General features: G+C 43.3%; 1 protein-coding gene and 1 pseudogene across 1 annotated transcript; one reads left to right on the top strand and one right to left on the bottom strand.

The window, feature by feature from the left end:
- The first annotated feature begins 674 nt into the window (after positions 1-674).
- On the top strand, positions 675-11,431 carry LOC119525873 (protein tweety homolog 2-like). The gene is made up of 4 exons (XM_037824671.1): positions 675-686; positions 8,461-8,642; positions 9,471-10,373; positions 11,347-11,431. Exons 1-4 carry the CDS (start codon positions 675-677, stop codon positions 11,429-11,431), a joined length of 1,182 nt encoding a protein of 393 aa, XP_037680599.1.
- A 9,446-nt stretch (positions 11,432-20,877) lies between these two features.
- LOC119525933 lies at positions 20,878-22,172 on the bottom strand (annotated as a pseudogene).
- Positions 22,173-22,587: the final 415 nt, after the last annotated feature.

Below are 22,587 nucleotides of genomic sequence, written 5' to 3'. Positions count from 1 at the left end.
ACAAGTGCTGGAGAGGATGTGCAGAAAGAGGTACACTTATTCACTGTTGGTGGGAATGTAGAATGGTGCAACCACACTAGAAGACGGTGTGGCAGTTCCTCAGGAAGCTAAGTGTAGATTTGCCATATGACCCAGCTATTCCATTACTAGGTATATACTCAGAGGAACTGAAAGCGAAGACATGAACAAACATTTGTAAACCAATGTTTATTGTGGCATTATTCATGATTGCCAAGAGAAGGCAACAGCCCAAATGCCCATCAACAGATGAGTGGATAAACAAACTGTGGTATATACACACAATGGAATACTACACAGCTGTGAGACAAAACAAAGACATGGAATATATAATAATGTGAATGAACCTTGAGAACATTATGTTGAGTGAGGTTAGCCAGAAACAAAAGGACAAATAATGTGTGGTTTCACTAATATGAACTAACATTAATGAGCAAACTTTGAGAGTTAAAAGCTGATAACACAAGCTATCAGGAGATAGAAAGAGGTTAGAGATTGGGCAATTGATGCTGAAGGACTGCAGAATGTTCAGCAGGATTGATTGTGTAGATCCAGAAATGGATAGCATAATACTGTGTGATGGTAGAACAATATTGTAAGTACATTGAACAAAGCTGTCTGTGAGTGAAGCTTAGGGGGGTGGGCTAGGGGCATGCATGACATCGGAGGTAAAGATAGACAATAGGGATTGGGACTATGACTTGGCAAAAGCTGGAGTGGTCAATCATTGTGATTAAATGTACAAATGTGGGAATGTTTTATGTGTGGGAAAACAAATGAAGGTCAACCATGTGAAGTGTTGAAAAAGGAACAGTATTGGGGAAGAAACATAATCAAAGCAAACTGGAGTCTGTGGTCAACAATAACATTGTAGTATGCTTCCATTAAATGTAACAAAGGCAATATACCAAAGCTAAATGTGTATGAGAGGGGGATATAAGGGAGGGATATGGGATTCTTGGTAGTGGTGGTGTTGTCTGACCTTACTATTGTATTGTACTGTATGCTGTTTTATTTTTCTTTTTATTATCTTTTTTATTAGTCATTAAAAAAACACTTTTTTGTAATAATCAATATGCTCAAGTGCTGACTGTGGTGATAAATGCACAGCTATATGATGATACTGTGAACAACTGATTGTACACTGTGGATAATTGTAGGGTATGTGAATATATCTCTATAAAATTGTAGGGAAAAATACAAATATGGATAAAAGTGCTGGAGAAAACATGGAAAGAGGGATGTACCTATTTACTGTTGTAGCCTTTCTAGAGGACAGTGTGATGGTTCCACAAGAAGCTAGTATGTGGGGGCCATAAGGTCCTGCAACCTCATTATGGGGTATATACTTGGAAAATCTGAGAGCAGGGACATGAATAGACATTTGTACACTAGTGTTTATGGTGGCAGTATTCACGATTTGCAATGGATGGAGGTCGTCTAAGGGTACATTGAGGAACAGAAAGGCGAACTGTGGTGTGTGCATACAATGAAATACTGAGCAATTACGAAAAGCAGTGAAGCTGTGAGACACGCAGTGAGGTGAATGGATCCTGTAGACAGCATTTTGAGTGAAGTATGCCAGAAACAAAGGCAAACACTGTAATACCTCACCACTATGGACTAACTACAATGTGTAAACTCAGAATTGAATCTTAGAACATAGCTTCTCAGGGGAACACTGATTATAATGGTCCCTAGACTATAAGCTCTTACAGCAGTCACATCTGTCCCTAAATTGTAATGCCTATCTCCAAATTCTGAGATGCTGATCCGTTTGTGTATGACTTTCCCAGTCTCTAGAACTTTGGGTAACTGCATGATGCCTGAGACTTAGAGCTAGAGCTCAGCAGATATGAATGTCAGTATTAGCACATACAGCAACTGTTTAAAAAGCTGAAAAAGAGTCTAGACTTCAATCAGATGTATGAATGAAGCAGATCTGGTTAGGACTAGGGCAATTTGGGCCAAAGGGTAAAGGAAGATACTGATTGTCTTTTTTTTTTTTTTTGTAAAGTCAACTTTATTGAGGTATAATTTACCAACAATAAAATGTACCCAATTTAAGTGTATACTTTGATGAACTTTGCAAACATGTACACCTGTTGTTCCAGTTTGCTAATGCTGCCCTTTTGCAAAACACCAGAAATGGATTGGCTTTTTTTTTTTTTTTTTTTTAATAATCATTTTATTGAGATATATTCACATACCACGCAGTCATACAAAACAAATTGTACTTTCGATTGTTTACAGTACCATTACATAGTTGTACATTCATCAACTAAATCAATCCCTGACACCTTCATTAGCACACACACAAAAATAACAAGAATAATAATTAGAGTGAAAAAGAGCAATTGAAGTAAAAAAGAACACTAGGTACCTTTGTCTGTTTGTTTGCTTCCCCTACTTTTCTACACATCCATCCATAAACTAGACAAAGTGGAGTTTGGTCCTTATGGCATTCCCAATCCCACTGTCACCCCTCATAAGCTACATTTTTATACAACTGTCTTCGAGATTCATGGGTTCTGGGTTGTAGTTTAATAGTTTCAGGTATCCACCACCAGCTACCCCAATTCTTTAGAACCTAAAAAAGGTTGTCTAAAGTGTGCGTAAGAGTGCCCACCAGAGTGATCTCTCGGCTCGTTTTGGAATCTCTCTGCCACTGAAGCTTATTTCATTTCCTTTCACATCCCCCTTTTGGTCAAGAAGATGTTCTCCATCCCACGATGCCGGGTCTACATTCCTCCCCGGGAGTCATATTCCACGTTGCCAGGGAGATTCACTTCCCTGGGTGTCTGATCCCACGTAGGGGGGAGGGCAGTGATTTCACCTTTCAAGTTGGCTTAGCCAGAGAGAGAGGGCCACATCTGAGCAACAAAGAGGCATTCAGGAGGAGACTCTTAGGCACAAATACAGGGAGGCCTAGCCTCTCCTTTGCAGCAACCGTCTTCCCAAGGGTAAAACTTATGGTAGAGTGCTCAAGCCATCAAACCACCAGTCCCCTATGTCTGTGGTCATGTCAGCAACCATGGAGGTGGGGCAGGCGAACACCCCTGCATTCTCCATAGGCTCCTCAAGGGGGCACCACATCGTTTTATTTATTTATTTTTTTTCCTTGTTTGTCTTTTTTCTTTCTTTTTTTTTTTTTAACTTTCCCTTCTTTTTTCAAATCAACTGTATGAAAAAAAAGTTAAAAGGAAAACAAACATACAATAAAAGAACATTTCAAAGAGACCATAGCAAGGGAGTAAGAAAAAGACAACTAACCTAAGATAACTGCTTAACTTCCAACATGTTCCTACTTTACCCCAAGAAAGTTACATACTATAGCAACATTTCAGTGAACTTGTTCCTACTACATCCATCAGAAATTAACAGACCATAGTCATTTCTGGGCATCCCCAGAACGTTAAATAGCTTATCTGTTCTTCTTGGATTATTGTTCCCCTTCCTTAATTGCTCTCTACTGCTAGTTCCCCTACATTCTACATTATAAACCATTTGTTTTACATTTTTCAAAGTTCACATTAGTGGTAGCATATAATATTTCTCTTTTTGTGCCTGGCTTATTTCGCTCAGCATTATGTCTTCAAGGTTCATCCATGTTGTCATATGTTTCACCAGATCGTTCCTTCTTACTGCCGCGTAGTATTCCATCGTGTGTATATACCACATTTTATTTATCCACTCATCTGTTGAAGGACATTTGGGTTGTTTCCATCTCTTGGCAATTGTGAATAATGCTGCTATGAACATTGGCGTGCAGATATCTGTTCGTGTCACTGCTTTCCGATCTTCCGGGTATATCCCGAGAAGTGCAATCGCTGGATCGAATGGTAGCTCTATCTCTAGTTTTCTAAGGAACTGCCAGACTGACTTCCAGAGTGGCTGAACCATTATACAGTCCCACCAACAATGAATAAGAGTTCCAATTTCTCCACATCCCCTCCAGCATTTGTAGTTTCCTGTTTGTTTAATGGCAGCCATTCTAACCGGTGTTAGATGGTATCTCATTGTGGTCTTAATTTGCATCTCTCTAATAGCTAGTGAAGCTGAACATTTTTTCATGTGTTTCTTGGCCATTTGTATTTCCTCTTCAGAGAACTGTCTTTTCATATCTTTTGCCCATTTTATAATTGGGCTGTCTGTACTATTGTCATTGAGTTGTAGGATTTCTTTGTGTATGCAAGATATCAGTCTTTTGTCAGATACATGGTTTCCAAAAATTTTTTCCCATTGAGTTGGCTGCCTCTTTACCTTTTTGAGAAATTCCTTTGAGGTGCAGAAACTTCTAAGCTTGAGGAGTTCCCATTTATCTATTTTCTCTTTTGTTGCTTGTGCTTTGGGTGTAAAGTCTAGGAAGTGGCCGCCTAATACAAGGTCTTGAAGATGTTTTCCTACATTATCTTCTAGGAGTTTAATGGTACTTTCTTTTATATTGAGATCTTTGGTCCATTTTGAGTTAATTTTTGTGTAGGGGGTGAGGTAGGGGTCCTCTTTCATTCTTTTGGATATGGATATCCAACTCTCCCAGCCCCATTTGTTGAAAAGACCATTATGGCTCAGTTCGGTGACTTTGGGGGCCTTATCAAAGATCAGTCGGCCATAGATCTGAGGGTCTATCTCTGAATTCTCAATTCGATTCCATTGATCTATATGTCTATCTTTGTGCCAGTACCATGCTGTTTTGGCAACTGTGGCTTTATAATAAGCTTCAAAGTCAGGGAGTGTAAGTCCTCCCACTTCGTTTTTCTTTTTTAAAGTGTCTTTAGCAATTCGAGGCATCTTCCCTTTCCAAATAAATTTGATAACTAGCTTTTCCAAGTCTGCAAAGTAGGTTGTTGGAATTTTGATTGGGATTGCATTGAATCTGTAGATGAGTTTGGGTAGAATTGACATCTTAATGACATTTAGCCTTCCTATCCATGGACATGGAATATTTTTCCATCTTTTAAGGTCCCCTTCTATTTCTTTTAGTAGAGTTATGTAGTTTTCTTTGTATAGGTCTTTTACATCTTTGGTTAAGTTTATTCCTAGGTACTTGATTTTTTTAGTTGCTATTGAAAATGGTATCTTTTTCTTGAGTGTCTCTTCAGTTTGTTCATTTCTAGCATATAGAAACATTACTGACTTATGTGCATTAATCTTGTATCCCGCTAATTTGCTAAATTTGTTTATTAGCTCTAGCAGGTGTATCGTTGATTTCTCAGGGTTTTCTAGATATAAGATCATATCATCTGCAAACAATGACAGTTTTACTTCTTCTTTCCCAATTTGGATGCCTTTTATTTCTTTGTCTTGCCGGATTGCCCTGGCTAGCACTTCCAGCACAATGTTGAATAACAGTGGTGACAGCGGGCATCCTTGTCTTGTTCCTGATCTTAGAGGGAAGGCTTTCAGTCTCTCACCATTGAGTACTATGCTGGCTGTGGGTTTTTCATATATGCTCTTTATCATGTTGAGGAAGTTTCCTTCAATTCCTACCTTTTGAAGTGTTTTTATCAAAAACGGATGTTGGATTTTGTCAAATGCTTTTTCAGCATCTATTGAGATGATCAATTGATTTTTCCCTTTCGAGTTTTTAATGTGTTGTAATACATTGATTGTTTTTCTTATGTTGAACCATCCTTGCATGCCTGGAATGAACCCCACTTGGTCATGGTGTATGATTTTTTTAATGTGTCTTTGGATTCGATTTGCAAGTATTTTGTTGAGGATTTTTGCATCTATATTCATTAGGGAGATTGGCCGGTAGTTTTCCTTTTTTGTAGCATCTTTGCCTGGTTTTGGTATTAGATTGATGTTAGCTTCATAAAATGAATTAGGTAGTGTTCCATTTTTTTTCAATGTTTTGAAAGAGTTTGAGTAAGATTGGTGTTAGTTCTTTCTGGAAAGTTTGGTAGAATTCCCCTGTGAAGCCATCTGGCCCTGGGCATTTATTTGTGGGAAGATTTTTGATGACTGATTGGATCTCTTTGCTTGTGATGGGTTGGTTGAGGTCTTCTATTTCTTCTCTGGTCAGTCTAGGTTGTTCATATGTTTCCAGGAAATTGTCCATTTCTTCTACATTGTCCAGTTTGTTGCCATACAGTTGTTCATAATATCCTCTTATAATTTTTTTAATTTCTTCAGGATCTGCAGTTATGTCACCTTTTTCATTCATTATTTTGTTTATATGGGTCTTCTCTCTTTTTGATTTTGTCAGTCTAGCTAGGGGCTTGTCAATCTTGTTGATCTTCTCAAAGAACCAACTTTTGGTGATATTTATCCTTTCTATTGTTTTTTTGTTCTCTATGTCATTTATTTCTGCTTTAATCCTTGTTATTTCTTTTCTTGTACTTGGTTTAGGATTGGTTTGCTGTTCATTTTCTAGCTTCTTCAGTTGATCCATTAGTTCTTTGATTTTGGCTCTTTCTTCCTTTTTTAATATATGCGTTTAGTGCTATAAATTTCCCCCTTAGCACTGCTTTTGCTGCATCCCATAGGTTTTGGTATGTTGTGTTCTCATTTTCATTCGTCTCTATATATTTAGCAATTTCTCTTGCTATTTCTTCTTTAACCCACTGATTGTTTAGGAGTGTGTTGTTTAACCTCCAGGTATTTGTGAATTTTCTAAGTCTCTGATGGTTATTGACTTCTAATTGTATTCCATTGTGGTCAGAGAATGTGCTTTGAATAATTTCAATCTTTTTAAATTTATTGAGGCTTGTTTTATGTCCCAGCATATGATCTATTCTGGAGAAAGTTCCGTGAGCACTAGAAAAGTATGTGTATCCTGTTGATTTGGGATGTAATGTCCTGTAGATGTCTGTTAAATCTAATTCATTTATCAGATTGTTTAGGTTTTCAATTTCCTTATTGGTCTTCTGTCTGGTTGATGTATCTATAGGAGAGAGTGATGTGTTGAAGTCTCCCACAATTATTGTGGAAACATCAATTGCTTCCTTTAGTTTTGCCAATGTTTCTCTCATGTATTTTGTGGCACCTTGATTGGGTGCATAGACATTTACGATTGTTATTTCTTCTTGCTGAATTGCCCCTTTTATTAGTATGTAGTGGCCTTCTTTGTCTCTCAAAACATCCCTGCATTTGAAGTCTATTTTATCTGAGATTAATATTGCTACACCTGCTTTCTTTTGGCTGTAGCTTGCATGAAATATTGTTTTCCATCCTTTCACTTTCAGTTTCTTTGTGTCCCTGTGTCTAAGATGAGTCTCTTGTATGCAACATATTGATGGTTCATTTTTTTTGATCCATTCTGCGAATCTATATCTTTTAATTGGGGAGTTTAATCCATTTACATTCAACGTTAAAACCGTGAAGGCATTTCTTGAATCGGCCATCTTATCCTTTGCATTATGTTTGCCATATTTTTCCCTCTCTCTATTAATATCCTTTATTGTACCTATACCGAATCTCTTTAGTACTGAACCTTTCTCCAAGTCTCTCTGTCCTGTCTTTGTTTCTCTGTCTGTAGGGCTCCCTTTAGTATCTCCAGTAGGGCAGGTCTCTTGTTAGCAAATTCTCTCAGCATTTCTTTGTCTGTGAAAAATTTAAGCTCTCCCTCAAATTTGAAGGAGAGCTTTGCTGGATAAAGTATTCTTGGCTGGAAATTCCTCTCACTCAGAATTTTAAATATATCGTGCCACTGCCTTCTTGCCTCCATGGTGGCTGCTGAGTAGTCACTACTTAGTCTTATGCTGTTTCCTTTGTATGTGGTGAATTGCTTTTCTCTTGCTGCTTTCAGAACTTGCTCCTTCTCTTCTATGTTTGACAGTGTGATCAGTATATGTCTCGGAGTGGGTTTTTTTGGATTTATTCTATTTGGAGTTCGCTGAGCATTTATGATTTGTGTATTTATGTTGTTTAGAAGATTTGGGAAGTTTTCCCCAACAATTTCTTTGAATACTCTTCCTAGACCTTTACCCTTTTCTTCCCCTTCTGGGACACCAATGAGTCTTATATTCGGACGTTTCATATTATCTATCATATCCCTGAGGTCCATTTCGAGTTTTTCAATTTTTTTCCCCATTCTTTCTTTTATGTTTTCATTTTCCATTCTGTCATCTTCCAGGTCACTGATTCGTTGTTCAACTTCCTCTAGTCTTGTACTATGAGTGTCCAGAATCTTTTTAATTTGGTCAACAGTTTCTTTAATTTCCATAAGATCATCCATTTTTTTATTTAGTCTTGCAATGTCTTCTTTATGCTCTTCTAGGGTCTTCTTGATTTCCTTCATATCCCGTACTAGGGTCTCATTGTTCATCTTTAGTTCTTTGAGTAGCTGCTCTAGGTGTGTCTCTTCTGGTCTTTTGATTTGGGTGCTTGGGCTTGGGTTATCCATATCGTCTGGTTTTTTCATATGCTTTATAATTTTCTGTTGTTTTTGGCCTCGTGGCATTTGCTGACCTTGATAGGGTTCTTTTATGTGGAAAGCCGCCGCCGCCGCCGCCGCTGCGGGCGGGTGCTCTGCGCACGGGAAGCCCCCGGGCCCGGGTGGGCTCGTACCGGGCCACGTGTGTGTGCCGTTTGGGAAGCCGCGAGCGCCCGGCCGAGGGGTGCCGGGGCGCGGGCGTCTGCGCTGCTGCCCGGGGAGCCGGCGCCGAGCCCGCGATCGAGTAATGCCCAGCGGCCCGCCCGGTCCCGGCTCCCACTCTGTGGAAAGCCGCCTCCCGAATCGGGCCTAGCGTATGCGCTGCAGCCTGCTCTAGAGTTACCCCCGCCCACCGAGTGAGCCAAGATGGCGCCTGCATCCTGTTTCCGCATAGTGACGCATGTATCCGCCACCCGCTCCTACCAATCGAAATCCTGTATAGCCTAGAAGCTTATTGGTTGTTAATTGTGTATAAAAGGTCTTACCCGGACGGGGTAGGGTGAGACAGCCCACAAGGAGCCGCGCCTGACGGCCGCATCGAGGTTGTTCTCCCCCGAGGCGTCTCGCCCCGGGTGGAACCTGTATTGCCTAGTCCCATTAAAAGCCTACATGCTCCACTGCTGCGAGTCCTGAGTGATCACAAGCGCTCCGGGTAAGACGTTGTCTGCACCCTCTCTCCCCTTATCTCTCTGGTCCCCATCGCCGGCCGACCGAGGACTCGAGGCGGGGCGGAGAAGCGCCGGACAAGTGGTGGCCCGTACGGGGAACACACTCCTCAATCGACCCCTCGTTCCCCTCGACCCGACGGAGACGTGCTCCCGGGATTCGCGGCTTGACCTCCGCGACTGATCACCGCGAGAAGGTAAGCACCCCTTTCCATACGAGGACTAGGGCCCGTGGGCGTTCAGGTAGCCCCGGGGACTCGGAAGAGCTCTCCGAGTGATTACAAGATAGTGCCGACTGCAAGCATGGGGCAGTCTGAAAGCTCACCCCTATTAACCCCCTTAAAGACCCTTTTGAAGCAGCGGGGCTGGCGGCGATCGGCACAGCCATGCCGGCCGCGCGCGTGAAGTACAGGTGGCTCTCCTACCTCCTGCCTGGTCACCTGCCTGGGACTGGCCAAGCACTCCAAGTGTCTGCTCGCCTTGATGCTGTGCTGCGGGGTGCTGGCCCTGATTCTCAGCTGGGCTTCCCTGGCTGCAGACACCGCCGCCGCCGTGGGCACCAGTGACTTCTGCGTGGCTCCTGACACCTTCATCCTGAACATCACACAGGGCCAGGTTAGAACAGAGGTGACCCGCTACTACCTGTACTGCAGCCAGAGTGCAAGCAGCCCCTTCCAACAGGTGCTGACTGTCTTCCAGCGCTCACTGACCACCATGCAGATCCAGATTGGGGGGCTGCTGCAGTTTGCCGTGCCCCACTTCCCCTCGGCAGAGGGAGATCTGCTCGAGATCCAGCTGCTGCTGAACTCATCTGAGGCCGGCCTTCACCAGCTGACGGCCATGCTGGATTGTCGGGGGCTGCACAAGGACTACCTGGATGCCCTCACTGGCGTCTGCTACGACGGCATCGAGGGCTTGCTCTACCTCGGCCTCTTCTCCCTCCTGGCTGCCCTGGCCTTCTCCATCATGATCTGCACGGGGCCACGGGCCTGGAGACACTTTGCCACCAGGGACAGGGACTATGATGACATCGACGACGATGACCCCTTTAACCCCCAGGCCCGGCGCATCGCCGCTTACAACCCCCCTCGTGGGCAGCTTCACAGCTTCTGCAGCTACAGCAGCGGCCTGGGCAGCCAGACCAGCCTCCAGCCCCCTGCCCAGACCATCTCCAATGCTCCTGTCTCTGAGTACATGAACCAAGCCGTGCTCTTCGGCGGGAACCCACGCTACGAGAATGTTCCGCTCATCGGAAGAGGCTCCCCCCCTCCCACGTACTCTACAGAAACGTGTGATACCCGATGGTTATTCGGGAGGCTTTGTGTCACCCCGGTTAGGGTGAACTTGACAGAGAAGCAGCAAGATGTCGCCGAGTGGCTCAAGGACACTTATCTCCCCAACTTCACCAATCTCTCCGACCAAGTGAAATCCGACCTTCAGGGACTTGAGAACATTAGGGAATTGAAGCCTGTTAGTTTCGACCTTTCCACACTGGGCGAGACTGTAAAAAATCTGTGGGACCAAGTCACCTCTTGGTTCTCTTGGCCCAATTTGACTAATTGGATTCTCTTGATGGTGGGACTATTGGTGGGATTAGTCATTGTTAAATCTTTGCTAGAACGCCTGTTTCAAGCGCGGCAGTACCGTGTTACCACTATGATGGCTATGTCCTCCACCTTTGATACCCCCAACAGCGACCATTCTGATGGCCATACCCCATCCTGGCCGCCTCGGGCGGGGCACTCGGGAGCGAGGTTTGTAGCTAAGCGCGCAGCTGTGTCCCGGGTATAACGGGCGACGCCAGCAGTCATAATTTTTGTCTCAGGTGGGTCTCTAGGGCAGAGTCCTAGTTGTGGCCAGACTGGACCCTAGCCATTGCACAGAGACACCTAGTGACACCCCCGACTCTGGTTACTGCTGTTCCTGCCCCCGTCGTTGTTCCCCAGTTGCCAGGCAAAGCACTGCAGGGAGAGTCACGTTGCTTCCAGCTTACGGACTCTCCGGTCTCCATATGACGTGAGCATTCTGGTTGGTGCTAGAGGCTCCGCCGCTGGATGGCTGAGGCCTAGTCCAGACTCCCCAAAGCACCAAAGAGGTTGTGAACCATTTGGGTTCATGGGAGCACGCTCATCACTGGAGACACTGGGTCAAAAATAAATAAGAAAGGGGGAGATGTGGAAAGCCGCCGCCGCCGCCGCCGCTGCGGGCGGGTGCTCTGCGCACGGGAAGCCCCCGGGCCCGGGTGGGCTCGTACCGGGCCACGTGTGTGTGCCGTTTGGGAAGCCGCGAGCGCCCGGCCGAGGGGTGCCGGGGCGCGGGCGTCTGCGCTGCTGCCCGGGGAGCCGGCGCCGAGCCCGCGATCGAGTAATGCCCAGCGGCCCGCCCGGTCCCGGCTCCCACTCTGTGGAAAGCCGCCTCCCGAATCGGGCCTAGCGTATGCGCTGCAGCCTGCTCTAGAGTTACCCCCGCCCACCGAGTGAGCCAAGATGGCGCCTGCATCCTGTTTCCGCATAGTGACGCATGTATCCGCCACCCGCTCCTACCAATCGAAATCCTGTATAGCCTAGAAGCTTATTGGTTGTTAATTGTGTATAAAAGGTCTTACCCGGACGGGGTAGGGTGAGACAGCCCACAAGGAGCCGCGCCTGACGGCCGCATCGAGGTTGTTCTCCCCCGAGGCGTCTCGCCCCGGGTGGAACCTGTATTGCCTAGTCCCATTAAAAGCCTACATGCTCCACTGCTGCGAGTCCTGAGTGATCACAAGCGCTCCGGGTAAGACGTTGTCCGCACCCTCTCTCCCCTTATCTCTCTGGTCCCCATCGCCGGCCGACCGAGGACTCGAGGCGGGGCGGAGAAGCGCCGGACACTTTTAGGGTTTGTAGACCAGTTGAAGTCCTTATCTCTAATTTATCAGATCTACAGCTTCGTGGAGTACACTTTCTCTAACTAACCAGCAGGTGGCGTCCACGAGCCACCTGTTCTCCACAAGCCAGATCTCCCCTGCTTAGCCTTTTTGGTGAGTGGGGGAGTGAGTCTTGTGGGGCCCAATTGGTGTCCCAAGCTTGCGTGTGTAGTTGGTGTTGCCTGCCCTGTATGTGGGGCGTGTTTCTGGGCAGTCGGGGAGGGGGGGTGGCCCTAACAATCAAATCTCCCTGATGATCCTAGAGTTTTAAAGCTACTGCAATAGTCTAATCCTTCAGTTCAGTCCTGCCACAGTTTGTCTCTGCCACTGACCCACAAGTCTTTGGTATTGGCGTATGGCTCCTGAGACTTGCAAGTGGGCCCCTCTTCCAGGCTGTGCACCCCGGGTCCTCTGTTGAGGGATGACTGTGCTATGTCGCAGGTGAGTGCCGTCCCCCCAGGGCAGTTCTGGGCTGCTGGGCTGTGTTGGGAGGCTCCCAGTCTGCTCAAATGATGGCTGAATGGGGCTCTGTTAATTCACACTGCTCCCCCTTCCCAGCTCTGGGACATTCAGCTGAGGTTGCAGGGAAGGCTAATGTCCACGCCCAGTTTTGTGGTGTGTGCCTGTTATTTGAAGCACTTCCGTCACACTGGGTTGTCTGGGGCAGCTCTGGGCTATGGGGCTGGCGATGGGCAGGAGTGTTTCCTGTCCACCAGGATGGTGGCTGTGAGCGGACACCCCCCTTTTCTTGGGAAGTTGTGTTGTTTAGTGAATTTTCTCAGCCACTGGATTATTGCCTTTTGTCTCAGAGCTCTCTTAGTTCTGCTCTTGACTTGACGTGCCCAAATTTCAGTTCTTTGAAGCTTTCTGTATTGAGCTTCTTAGAGTAATTGTTTTAGAAAAAGCAAAAAGGATTAAAAAAAAAAAAAAAAAAAAAAAAAAAAAAAAAAAAAAAACGGCCCTCCTCAGAGATCTAATGGGTTATTGAAATGCTAATAGACAAAGCAACCAGGGCCATTAAGGAAAAGTGCCCAGGGCAGAGAGATCAGCCTTGCTTCGGGATTTGCATATGCGCCTCAAGGCCTGATCTCCGCCCTTCCCCTTTCTGTGTTCACCAGAACTCCAAAAATCCTCTGCTTTTATTTTGGAGTTTTTCGTGTTGTTTTTTTTCTATGCCTGTCTCCTCTCTGCTGGGCTGGCTGCTCTCAGAGTCTCTGGTGTCTGGCCTCAGTCTATCTATGGTTGGAGTTTGAATCAGTAGAATGAGTTTCCGGTAAGAGCAGCCACTGCAATTCTCCCTTCTCCTTCCTGGAGCTGACAGCCCCTCCTCCCCCGGGACTGAGCCTGGCAGGGAGGGGCGCGGGTCCCCTGGCCGCAAAAACTTACAGATTTCGCTGATCTCAGCAGTTCCACGTTTTCATGAGTGTTGTATGAAGTATGCCCAAAGACAGATTGCTCTGTGGTGTCCAGTCCACGCAGTTCCTGGCTTTTTACCTACTTTCCTGGAGGAGTAACTAAAACATACAGCTCACCAGTCTGCCATCTTGCCCCGCCTCCGACATTAACTCTTAAAAAGCAACTCTTCTACTTTAAATTCATTTCTGGTGAAATAGGGCCAGATTCTTATATTTCCAAGTGATAAGTATCATTACACAATTTTACAAGTTAAAATATTATTTGTGATTGCCATATCTCTGAATCTAGACTTTCAGATACTGCTGGGGGGAAAGAGAAGAAAATTTTTAAAATTTATGAAATCCACATATTATCTGTGTGTTATATATCAACATTCTGCATGTGCCATCACAGCTTTCTATTGTGATTACTCTCATTTTTGTCTGAGTGGAAAAATCTCAAAGTAATATCAATAAGTTTTTTTGTTTGTTTGTTTTGCTTTGGACATCACATAGTTACTATTTGGCATATAACCTTTGATTAATTAAAAAGAATGCCACAATCTCTCTCTCTGTAGAATGGCAGAATGCTGACTTCACTCCCATGATGTGCTGCCATTGAGATGTTTTCTTCTGTTTTTTACCATATGGAAGCATACTGAGAAAAGTCAAAGGCAACAAGATTTCTAGCCTGGATGACTAAGAGAATGGTGGTTCCATTAACTGAGGGAATCTTTAGCAGCAAATCCATTGTCAATCCTTTAAACTTCACTCCTCAATAAGGAAGCTCCATTGCACAGAAATGTATGTACCTGTTAGGAATGGAGAGGCCTCTTGGGAGAAATTCTAGTTGTTGAAAGAAATCCCTGATTGGATGTAATCATAAGAAAAGATGGTGCTAAATAATGGACTCTTGGCCCTAGGAAGCCCCAGGCAGTTGAAATGAAAATGTTTAAGACACAGGAACAGATACATTCCCCTAGAAAAAAAATAGGACAAATAGCTAATTAAGAGATGAACACTGGAAAAAAGACCAACATAATAGCCATGGAAGTCAAATCAGTGAGGTGAACTAGACATTCAAAAGATTAATAAGTAATGTCAAACTTGTATTTGGGTTGACATCCCAGATAATTTAGCAATAATTAATAATAGCTGAAACTTTAGTACCTTGGAATTCCATTTGTACCTAAATGTTCATATTTTAATATCCAAGAAATAATTCACATAAATGTGTTGTTCTGGTTTGCTAATACTGCCATTATACAAAACACCAGAAATGGATTCACTTTTATAAAGGGGTTTATTTGGTTACACAGTTACAGTCTTAAGGCCATCGGGTTACAGTTACAGTCTTAAGGCAATCGGGTACCTTCACTGGAGGATGGCCAGTGGCATCTGGAAAACCTCTGTTAGCTGGGAAGGCACATGGCTGGCTTCTGCTCCAGAGTTCTGGTTTCAAAATGGCTTTCTCCCACAACATTCCTCTCTAAGTGTCTGCTTGCTCCTGGGTTGAATTCTCCAAAATGTCTCTGTAAGCTGCAGCTTCTCCAAATGTCACTCTCAGTTGCTCTGTGTCTGAGCCTGTGTGGCTCTTTTTAAAGTACTCTAGTGATCCAATTAACACCCACCCTGAATGGGTGTGGTAACACCTCCATAGAAATTATCCCCATCAGATATTTCACTCACAGTTGATTGAGTCAAATCTCCATGGAAACACTCAAAGAATTCCAATCTAATCAACATTAATACATCTGCCTCACAAGATTGCATCAAAGAACACGGCATTTTGGGGGACATAATACATCCAGACTGGCACAGGTGTATATTAAAAAGTCAATCTACCCATTCACACAGTCCCTGTAACCTCAAACAATTCCCCTATCCAGAGGGAACTCCTGTTGCCAGTTTCTGGTGTTTCCTTCCAGAGAGAGTCTATGAATACACAAGCTTTCTTGTATGTAGCTGTAACATAATGGATACATTGTTCTGTACTGAACTTCTTTGAGAAGTTTCCTATTTATACATAGAGTTCTGCCTCATTCTTTTTGACAGCAACATAGTTTTCTACTGTGTGTGTATGTATAATTATTTATTTGACCAGTCTGAAAATAAGTCTTTTGCTAGTATCTTTATGCTTTTATTTTTAAAACTATGTGCATTAAAGATAGCTTTTAATGAACATTCTCAATAAATGAATCAGTTAGGAGATAACACTTAATACCTATCAAATTAGCTAAAATAAAAGGACTAAATCCTTTGCTTGAGGGGCTATGGAAAAACAGACACTTTGGTTGGTTCTAAGAATATGATATTCACATATATGTATACCTCCTTGCAATTGTTCTTAATCCTAGCTGTTTATAAAAATTTCCTTTGAGTTTTTTTTTCTCAAAATACAGATGATTGTGTCATATTCCTGGAGATTCTGATTTAGAAGGGCTGAATTAGGGCCTAGATATATGTATTTGAAAATATTCCTTGGAAATACTATGTATTTTGAAAATATTCCATGGGATTCTGATGCAGAATGGTGATTGAGAACCAGTCATTTATAGGGAATAATCCGTTTGTACCCTTATTGCAATAAAGGTTTATTTTGTGAAAAAAAATGAATTCTTTAGAATAAAGTGCTTTAAGTAAGCTCTCTTTCAGTTTTCTACACCTGGGAGGAGGGTCGAAAGAGCTGCTCTATCCATCTTAACCCTAGGCTGGGCTGTGCATATTGGCAGCTTCCTGTACTCCAGACTTAGTATTGAGAGGAAGTGGCCTTTATAGAACTTGCCTCATGAATTCAGTCTTTAAGGTATGACATACATCATTGTCTTTTTTATTACACGTTAAAAAAATTTTGTAGAAAACCACCAAGAGTTTATTGTATTAACATAGCTATTTACATAAACCTCTTGATCCTTATTATAGCAAAATTAAAATATATAGTTTTAATGCCTGTGTACATATTAGTTTGGTTCTTTTTCCTCTTAGCTTTATTTCAAGTGTATATTTCAGTGTACAAATATAGATCACAAAGTTATCATTTAAAAAATTACATGTTGACATTGTTTCATTGTACTCTATATTTTGCATTATCAGTCCTCAAATCTGGGCATTGGGGTTGTTTCCAGTTTTTCCTTATAAATGGTGCAGCTATAAGTATCTTTATTCGAACACCATTCCCCTCCTCTTTTGAATGATTTCTTTATACATTGCTAAAAGAAGTTGTTGTAGGTCAAAGCTATGAAATGTTCTAATCATTTTGCCTGTATCATTGACTGTTCTACAAAAAAATTCTTTGAAGTTACTTTGCTCTGAGGAATGGACCAGTCCTATTGTGTCTACTGCAACAGTTAATCTGAATCTAGAATACAGGTTACCAGGGGAAAGGGTGGGGGTAGGGAATAAGGAGTTAAGGCTTAAAATGTACAGAGTGTCTTTTGGGGATGATGGTTTGGATGTGGCAAAAGGGGAAATTTTAGGCTGTATATATAGTACTAGAATAAAAATTTTTAAGAAAAATCCATGGAACTGTAAAACGCAAACAGTGAACCCTGAGTTCAACCATGGACTATAGTTAACAGTACAATTATAAAAATGTGCTCTCATCAATGGTAACAAATGTCCCACACAAATGCAGGATGTTAATAATAGGGTGGTATTTGGAATCCTGTGTTTTATGCATGATAGTTCTGTAAACCTGTAACTTCTCTAATAAAAAAGTTAATCTGATCAAAAAAAAAGAGAATGCTACAAAAATCACATCAGAGCAAGGTTTCAACTCTCGATGCAACAGACTGTTGCTGGGTAAGCATTAATTACAGTGTATTGACCTAGTACAAATGGCAGCAGAATACATTAGAACAGCACAACACACCCTGCTGGTCTCAATATATTATCTCATAATGTACCAGTTTACTACAATGATTAGCTGTACACTTGCTATTGTAAGTGACCATGTTTTATTTTGCTGTTTGCAGCTGTTGAGCTTTATACTTTCAACTTCAGACAAAGCAAATAACTACAGCTGGCTTTAACCATATACAAATCAAGCTGCAATATTCACTGCCTTCAGGGAAAAGGATCTATCATTATTAAAAACCAATGACTTGGCTCAGTAGGGTTTGTAATTTTAGTCATGAAGATGCCTGACAACATCTCATTTCCTCCTCTAGGGGGTTGATTTTGATATCTGGTTGCTCTATACATTTGCATGAAGAGAGATTAAAAAAAACTATGCTGCTGCCACCATATTCCTGTAAACACTGACTACAGTGTTTATACTTGTTATCATAATGGTTACTTTAGCTTGGTTCCACTTCTTTACATGGCATTGTAGCTGTTTATACTTTTTATCATAATGGTTTCTGTTCTAGTTTGCTAATGCTACCAGAATGCAAAACACCAGAGATGGATTGGCTTTTATAAAAGGGGGGTTATTTGGTTACACAGTTACAGTCTTAAGACCATAAAGTGTCCAAGGTAACACATCAGCAATCAGGTACCTTCACTGGAGGATGGCCAATAGTGTCCAGAAAACCTCTGTTAGCTGGGAAGGCACGTGGCTGGCATCTCCTCCAAAGTTCTGGTTTCAAAATGGCTTTCTCCCAGGATGTTCCTCTCTAGGCAGCAGTTCCTCAAAAATGTCACTCTCAGTTGCTCTTGGGGTGTTTGTTCTCTCTTAACTTCTCTGGAGCAAGAGTCTGCTTTCAATGGCCATCTTCAAACTCTCTCTCATCTGCAGCTCCTCTCTCAGGTCCTGTGCATTCTTCAAAGTGTCTCTCTTGGCTGTAGCAAGCCCATTCCTTCTGTCTAGCTTGTATAGTGCTCCAGTAAACTAATCAAGGCCCACGCTGAATGGGCAGGGCCACACTTCCATGGAAATTACCCAATGAAAGATCTCACCCACAGTTGAGTGATAACATATCCATGGAAATATCCAATCAAACCTAATCAACACCAATATGTTTCCTGCCCACACAAGACTGCATCAAAATTAATGGCATTTTGGGGGACATAATATGTCCAAACCAGCACAGGAGGAAGCTACTTAAAATTGACAAAACCATTTTCAAAAAATTGCCAGAAAACTTTATATTAAATGGTAAAATGCTTAAATCATTTCATTAAAATTGGCAACAAGATAGGAATGCTCTCTGTCACATCTATTACTCAACATTGTTTTGAAGAATCTAGCTCAGTGTTGTCCAAAGAACTTTCCACAATGATGGAAATGTTCTATACCTACACTATGCAATACCATAGCCACTAGTTATACATGGCTATTGAGCACTTGAAATGTGGCTAGTGTGACTGAGAAAGTGAATTTTTTATTTTATTTAAAATTAAATAAAACAATGACAAAAACACCCAAAAATAATTATATCAAATATTGGATAAAAGAATGTTGTCTATATCTGATACGATTGTACAATTAGAAAACATAACAGACTAAACTAAAAAGCTACCAGAATTGGTATGTGTGCCGGTTTGGATATATTATATCCCCCAAAAAACCATATTATTTATTGCAATGTTGAGGGGGCAGACTGATTAGTCTGTTGATTAGGGTGGAAATATTTGATTAAATTATTTCAATGGAGATGTGGACCCTGCCCATTCAGGGTGGGTCTTAAACCACTGGAGTCCTATAAGAGAGCTCACAGACAGAAGGAGCAGAGAGCAGCTGAGAGAGACTTTTGGAGAGACACTTGTTGATGCTTTGAGATGCTTGGACATGTTTGGAGATGCGAGTCCAGAGTTTGCTCTGGAGAAGCTAAGAGAGAACCCCAATGCTTAGGTGCACAGGAGTTGAAGAAGCTAAGAGAGACAAGTCCAGAGACATTTGGGGAAAGCCATTTTGAAATGCAACCCAGGAGCAAAGGATGAAGAAATGCCAGCCCTGTGACTTCCTAGCTGACAGAGGTGTTCTGGACACCATCAGCCATTCCTTAGTGAAGGTATCCTCTTGTTGATGCCTTAGTTTGGACACTTTTATGGCCTTACAACTGTAAATTTGTGACCTAATAAATCCCCTTTATAAAAGCCAATCCATTTGTGGTATTTTGCAAAATGGCAGCATTAGAAAACCAGAACACATTTTGGTACCAGAGAAATGGGATGCTGCTGAGATTGCAATACCAAACATGTTGGAATGGGTTTTTAAATGGATAAGGGAAGGATTCTGGAAAAATTGGGAGGAGCTTGATAGAAAAGGCCTAGATTGTGTTGAAGAGAATGTTGGTAGAAATATGGACTCTAAAGATACTTCTGATGAGGCCTTAAACAGAAATGATGAATGTGTTATTGACAACTGAAGAAGGGCAATCCTTGTTTTAAAGTGGCAGAGAATTTGGCAAAATTGAGTCCGGTGTTGGATGGAAGGAAGAATTTGAAAACCATGACCTAGGATACCTAGCTGAAGAGATTTTGAAACTAAACATGGAAAATGCAGCCTGGCTTCTCCTTGCAGCTTATAGTAAAATGCAAAAGGAAAGAGATTAGCTGAAAACTGAACTCTTGAGTAAAAAGAAACCAGAAATTGGTGGTCTAGAAAACTGTGGGCTTTCAGAAAGTGAAACCCCAGAGGCTACAGCCCCACATGAGTACTTAACAAAACCTGGAACCAGCCAGCCCTTTCAGTACAAGCCAGGACTGGAGATGGTGTTACCCAGAAAGGATTTGTGGAAAGTCCTATAGTCTGAAGGTTTTTAATTTGGTTTTATTGAGGTATATTCACATACCATACAATCATCCATAGTGTACCATCATAGAGTTGTGCCTTCATCATCCCAATCCATTTTTGAACATTTTCTTTACACCATAAAGAATAAAAATAAGAATAAAAAACAAAAGCAAAAAAGAACACCTGAATCATCCCCCTATCCCACCCCAATCTTCATTTAGTCCCTGTCCCCATTTTTCAACTCATCCATCCATACACTGGGTAAAGGGAGAGTGACCCACAAGGTTTTTACCACCACACTGTCACCCTTTGTAAGTTACGTAGTTATACAATCATCTTCAAGAGTCATGGCCACTGGGTTGGAGTTTGATAGTTTCAGGTATTTACTTCTAGCTATTCCAATTCACTAAAACCTAGAAAGGGATATCTGTATAGCACATAGAATGCCCACCAGAGTGACCTCTCAAATCCATTTGAAATCTCTCAGCCACTGAAAGTAGTTCATCTCATTTTGCAGCCTCCTTCTGGTCAAGAAGATATTCTCAATCCCACGATGCTGGGTCCAGATTCATCCCCGGGAGTCATATCCTGCATTGCAAGGGAGATTTACACCCCTGGGAATCAGGTTCCACCTATGGGGGAGGGCAGTAATTTCACCTACCAAGTTGGCTTAGCTAGAGAGAGAGGGCCACATCTGAGCAACAAAGAGGTATTCAAGGGAAGACTCTTAGGCACAGTTATAAGCAAATTGTGCCTCTCTCTCTCTCTTTTTTATTTTTTTTGAAGATGTAGTTTTTATTGGTCACTGGTTCCCCAAAGGGCACCCTGCTTCTGCTGCCTCAGTGCCTCAGAACTTTGGTGTCATTGGTCTCAGATACCACTTTGCCATCCACAATCCTGTGGGTGGTGGTCTTGTGAATGGTTTGCATGGAGTTGCTGCTGCCCAGGGCATCACTGAGACTGAAGTCCCCTCTGTCTTCTAGCAGGCGGTGATAGGTGGCAATCTCAGTCTCCAGCTTGACCTTGATGTTCAGCAGGGCCTCATACTCCTGGGCCTGGCACTTCCCCTCTGCCCAGGTCTGTGCCAGCTCCGACTCCAGGTGCAGCAGGACCTCACTGAGCTGCTCCATCTGCAGAGCATAGCAGGCTTCCACCTCCCACAGGCTGTTCTCCAGGCTGGCTTTCAGATTCCTCATGGAGTCCAGGTGATTTCCAAGGACTGGGCATTACGTCTCAGCTCTGTGAGTGTCATCTCAGCAGCTCCTATCTCAGCAGACTAAGAGGTGACCACTGTGGTGCTCTCTTCAATCTGCTGAGACCAGTACTTGTCCAGCTCCTCTTGGTTCTTCTGAGCCAACTCGTCATACTGGGCTCAGATGTCTGCCATGATCTTGCTGAGGTCCTGAGACTTGGGGGCATCCACTTCCACAGTCAACCCAGAGCTGGCAATATGGGCTTGTGGGCCCTTTACTTCCTCCTCATGGTTCTTCTTCATGAAGAGAAGCTCCTCCTTGAGAGACTCAATCTCAGTCTCCAGATGCAGCCAAGTGAAGTTGGTGTCATCAATGACCTTGTGGAGCCCATGGATGTCACTCTCCACAGACTGGCGCATGGCCAGCTCAGTCTTGTACTTGACTCTGAAGTCATCAGCAGCCAGCTGGGCATTGTCAGTCTGTAAAATGATGCAGGCATTGTCCACAGAAATTTCAAAGATCTGAGCCCTCAGTTCCTCAATGATCTTGAAATAATGGCTCCAGTCCCTGACCTGGGGTCCCATCTTCTCTAGGTGTTCCCGAATTTTGCCCTCCAGTCTCTGATTCTCCATCTCCAGGCTCCTCACCCTGTCCAGGCAGGAGGCTAGGCAGTTGTTCAGGGCTTGCATGGTCTCCTTCTCGCCCTGCATTCTCCCCATTCCTACCAGACCCCAGGCCACCTTGCCAACCAGGCCCCCAGACCCCCAGCCGCCCCAGAAGCTAGAGGAATGGGACATGGAGATCCAGGAGCCTGAGCCCCCAGTGCGCGCATACACACTGGCAGCGTTGCTGGCTGGCCAGACCCGGTGGCTGGGCAACTGGACCAAGCTCAGGGATTGATAGTTGGTGGATAAGGTGGTGGAGCGGGTGGTGAAGCTCATGTCTTGGGAGTAAGGCAAGAGGCCAGAACTCAGGATATGGAAGCAGGTCACCTCTCTTTTGCAGCAATGAGCCTCACGAGGGCAAGCCCCAAGATAGAGGGCTCGGCATACCAAACCGTCAGTCCTCAGTGTTTATGAGAACATCAGCAACAACCCAAGTGAGGAAGTTAAACACTTCCACATTTTCCCCAGCTCCTCAGATGGAACCCTGCATATATATTTTTATTCTCTGCCCAAATTACTCAGGGATGTGTCCCTATTTCACACTAACCTGTGCAAACCTGCCAGATCTCACTTCCTGTTCAAAGTTCCATGTAATCATGGTGTTTGAACACACTGACTGTACAAGTTAAATTGTTTAGTGTACTTCAGAAGATATAGATCCTGCTCCAAATAACCACCTTTTCCCTTGGTG

This window comes from Choloepus didactylus (assembly GCF_015220235.1).
Source record: "Choloepus didactylus isolate mChoDid1 chromosome Y unlocalized genomic scaffold, mChoDid1.pri SUPER_Y_unloc1, whole genome shotgun sequence".
Classification (NCBI taxonomy): domain Eukaryota; kingdom Metazoa; phylum Chordata; class Mammalia; order Pilosa; family Megalonychidae; genus Choloepus; species Choloepus didactylus.
Note: the sequence above shows the minus strand (reverse complement) of the source record. Positions and strands in the feature narration are given on the sequence as shown.

Excerpts from the sequence above, each read along its gene's own strand:
- LOC119525873 (XM_037824671.1), top strand. Across the intron at positions 8,643-9,470 it reads GGCGCCGAGCCCGCGATCGA|TACAGGTGGCTCTCCTACCT; the intron begins GTAATGCCCAGC and ends GCGCGCGTGAAG. Across the intron at positions 10,374-11,346 it reads TGTGATACCCGATGGTTATT|CCGCGAGCGCCCGGCCGAGG; the intron begins CGGGAGGCTTTG and ends CCGTTTGGGAAG.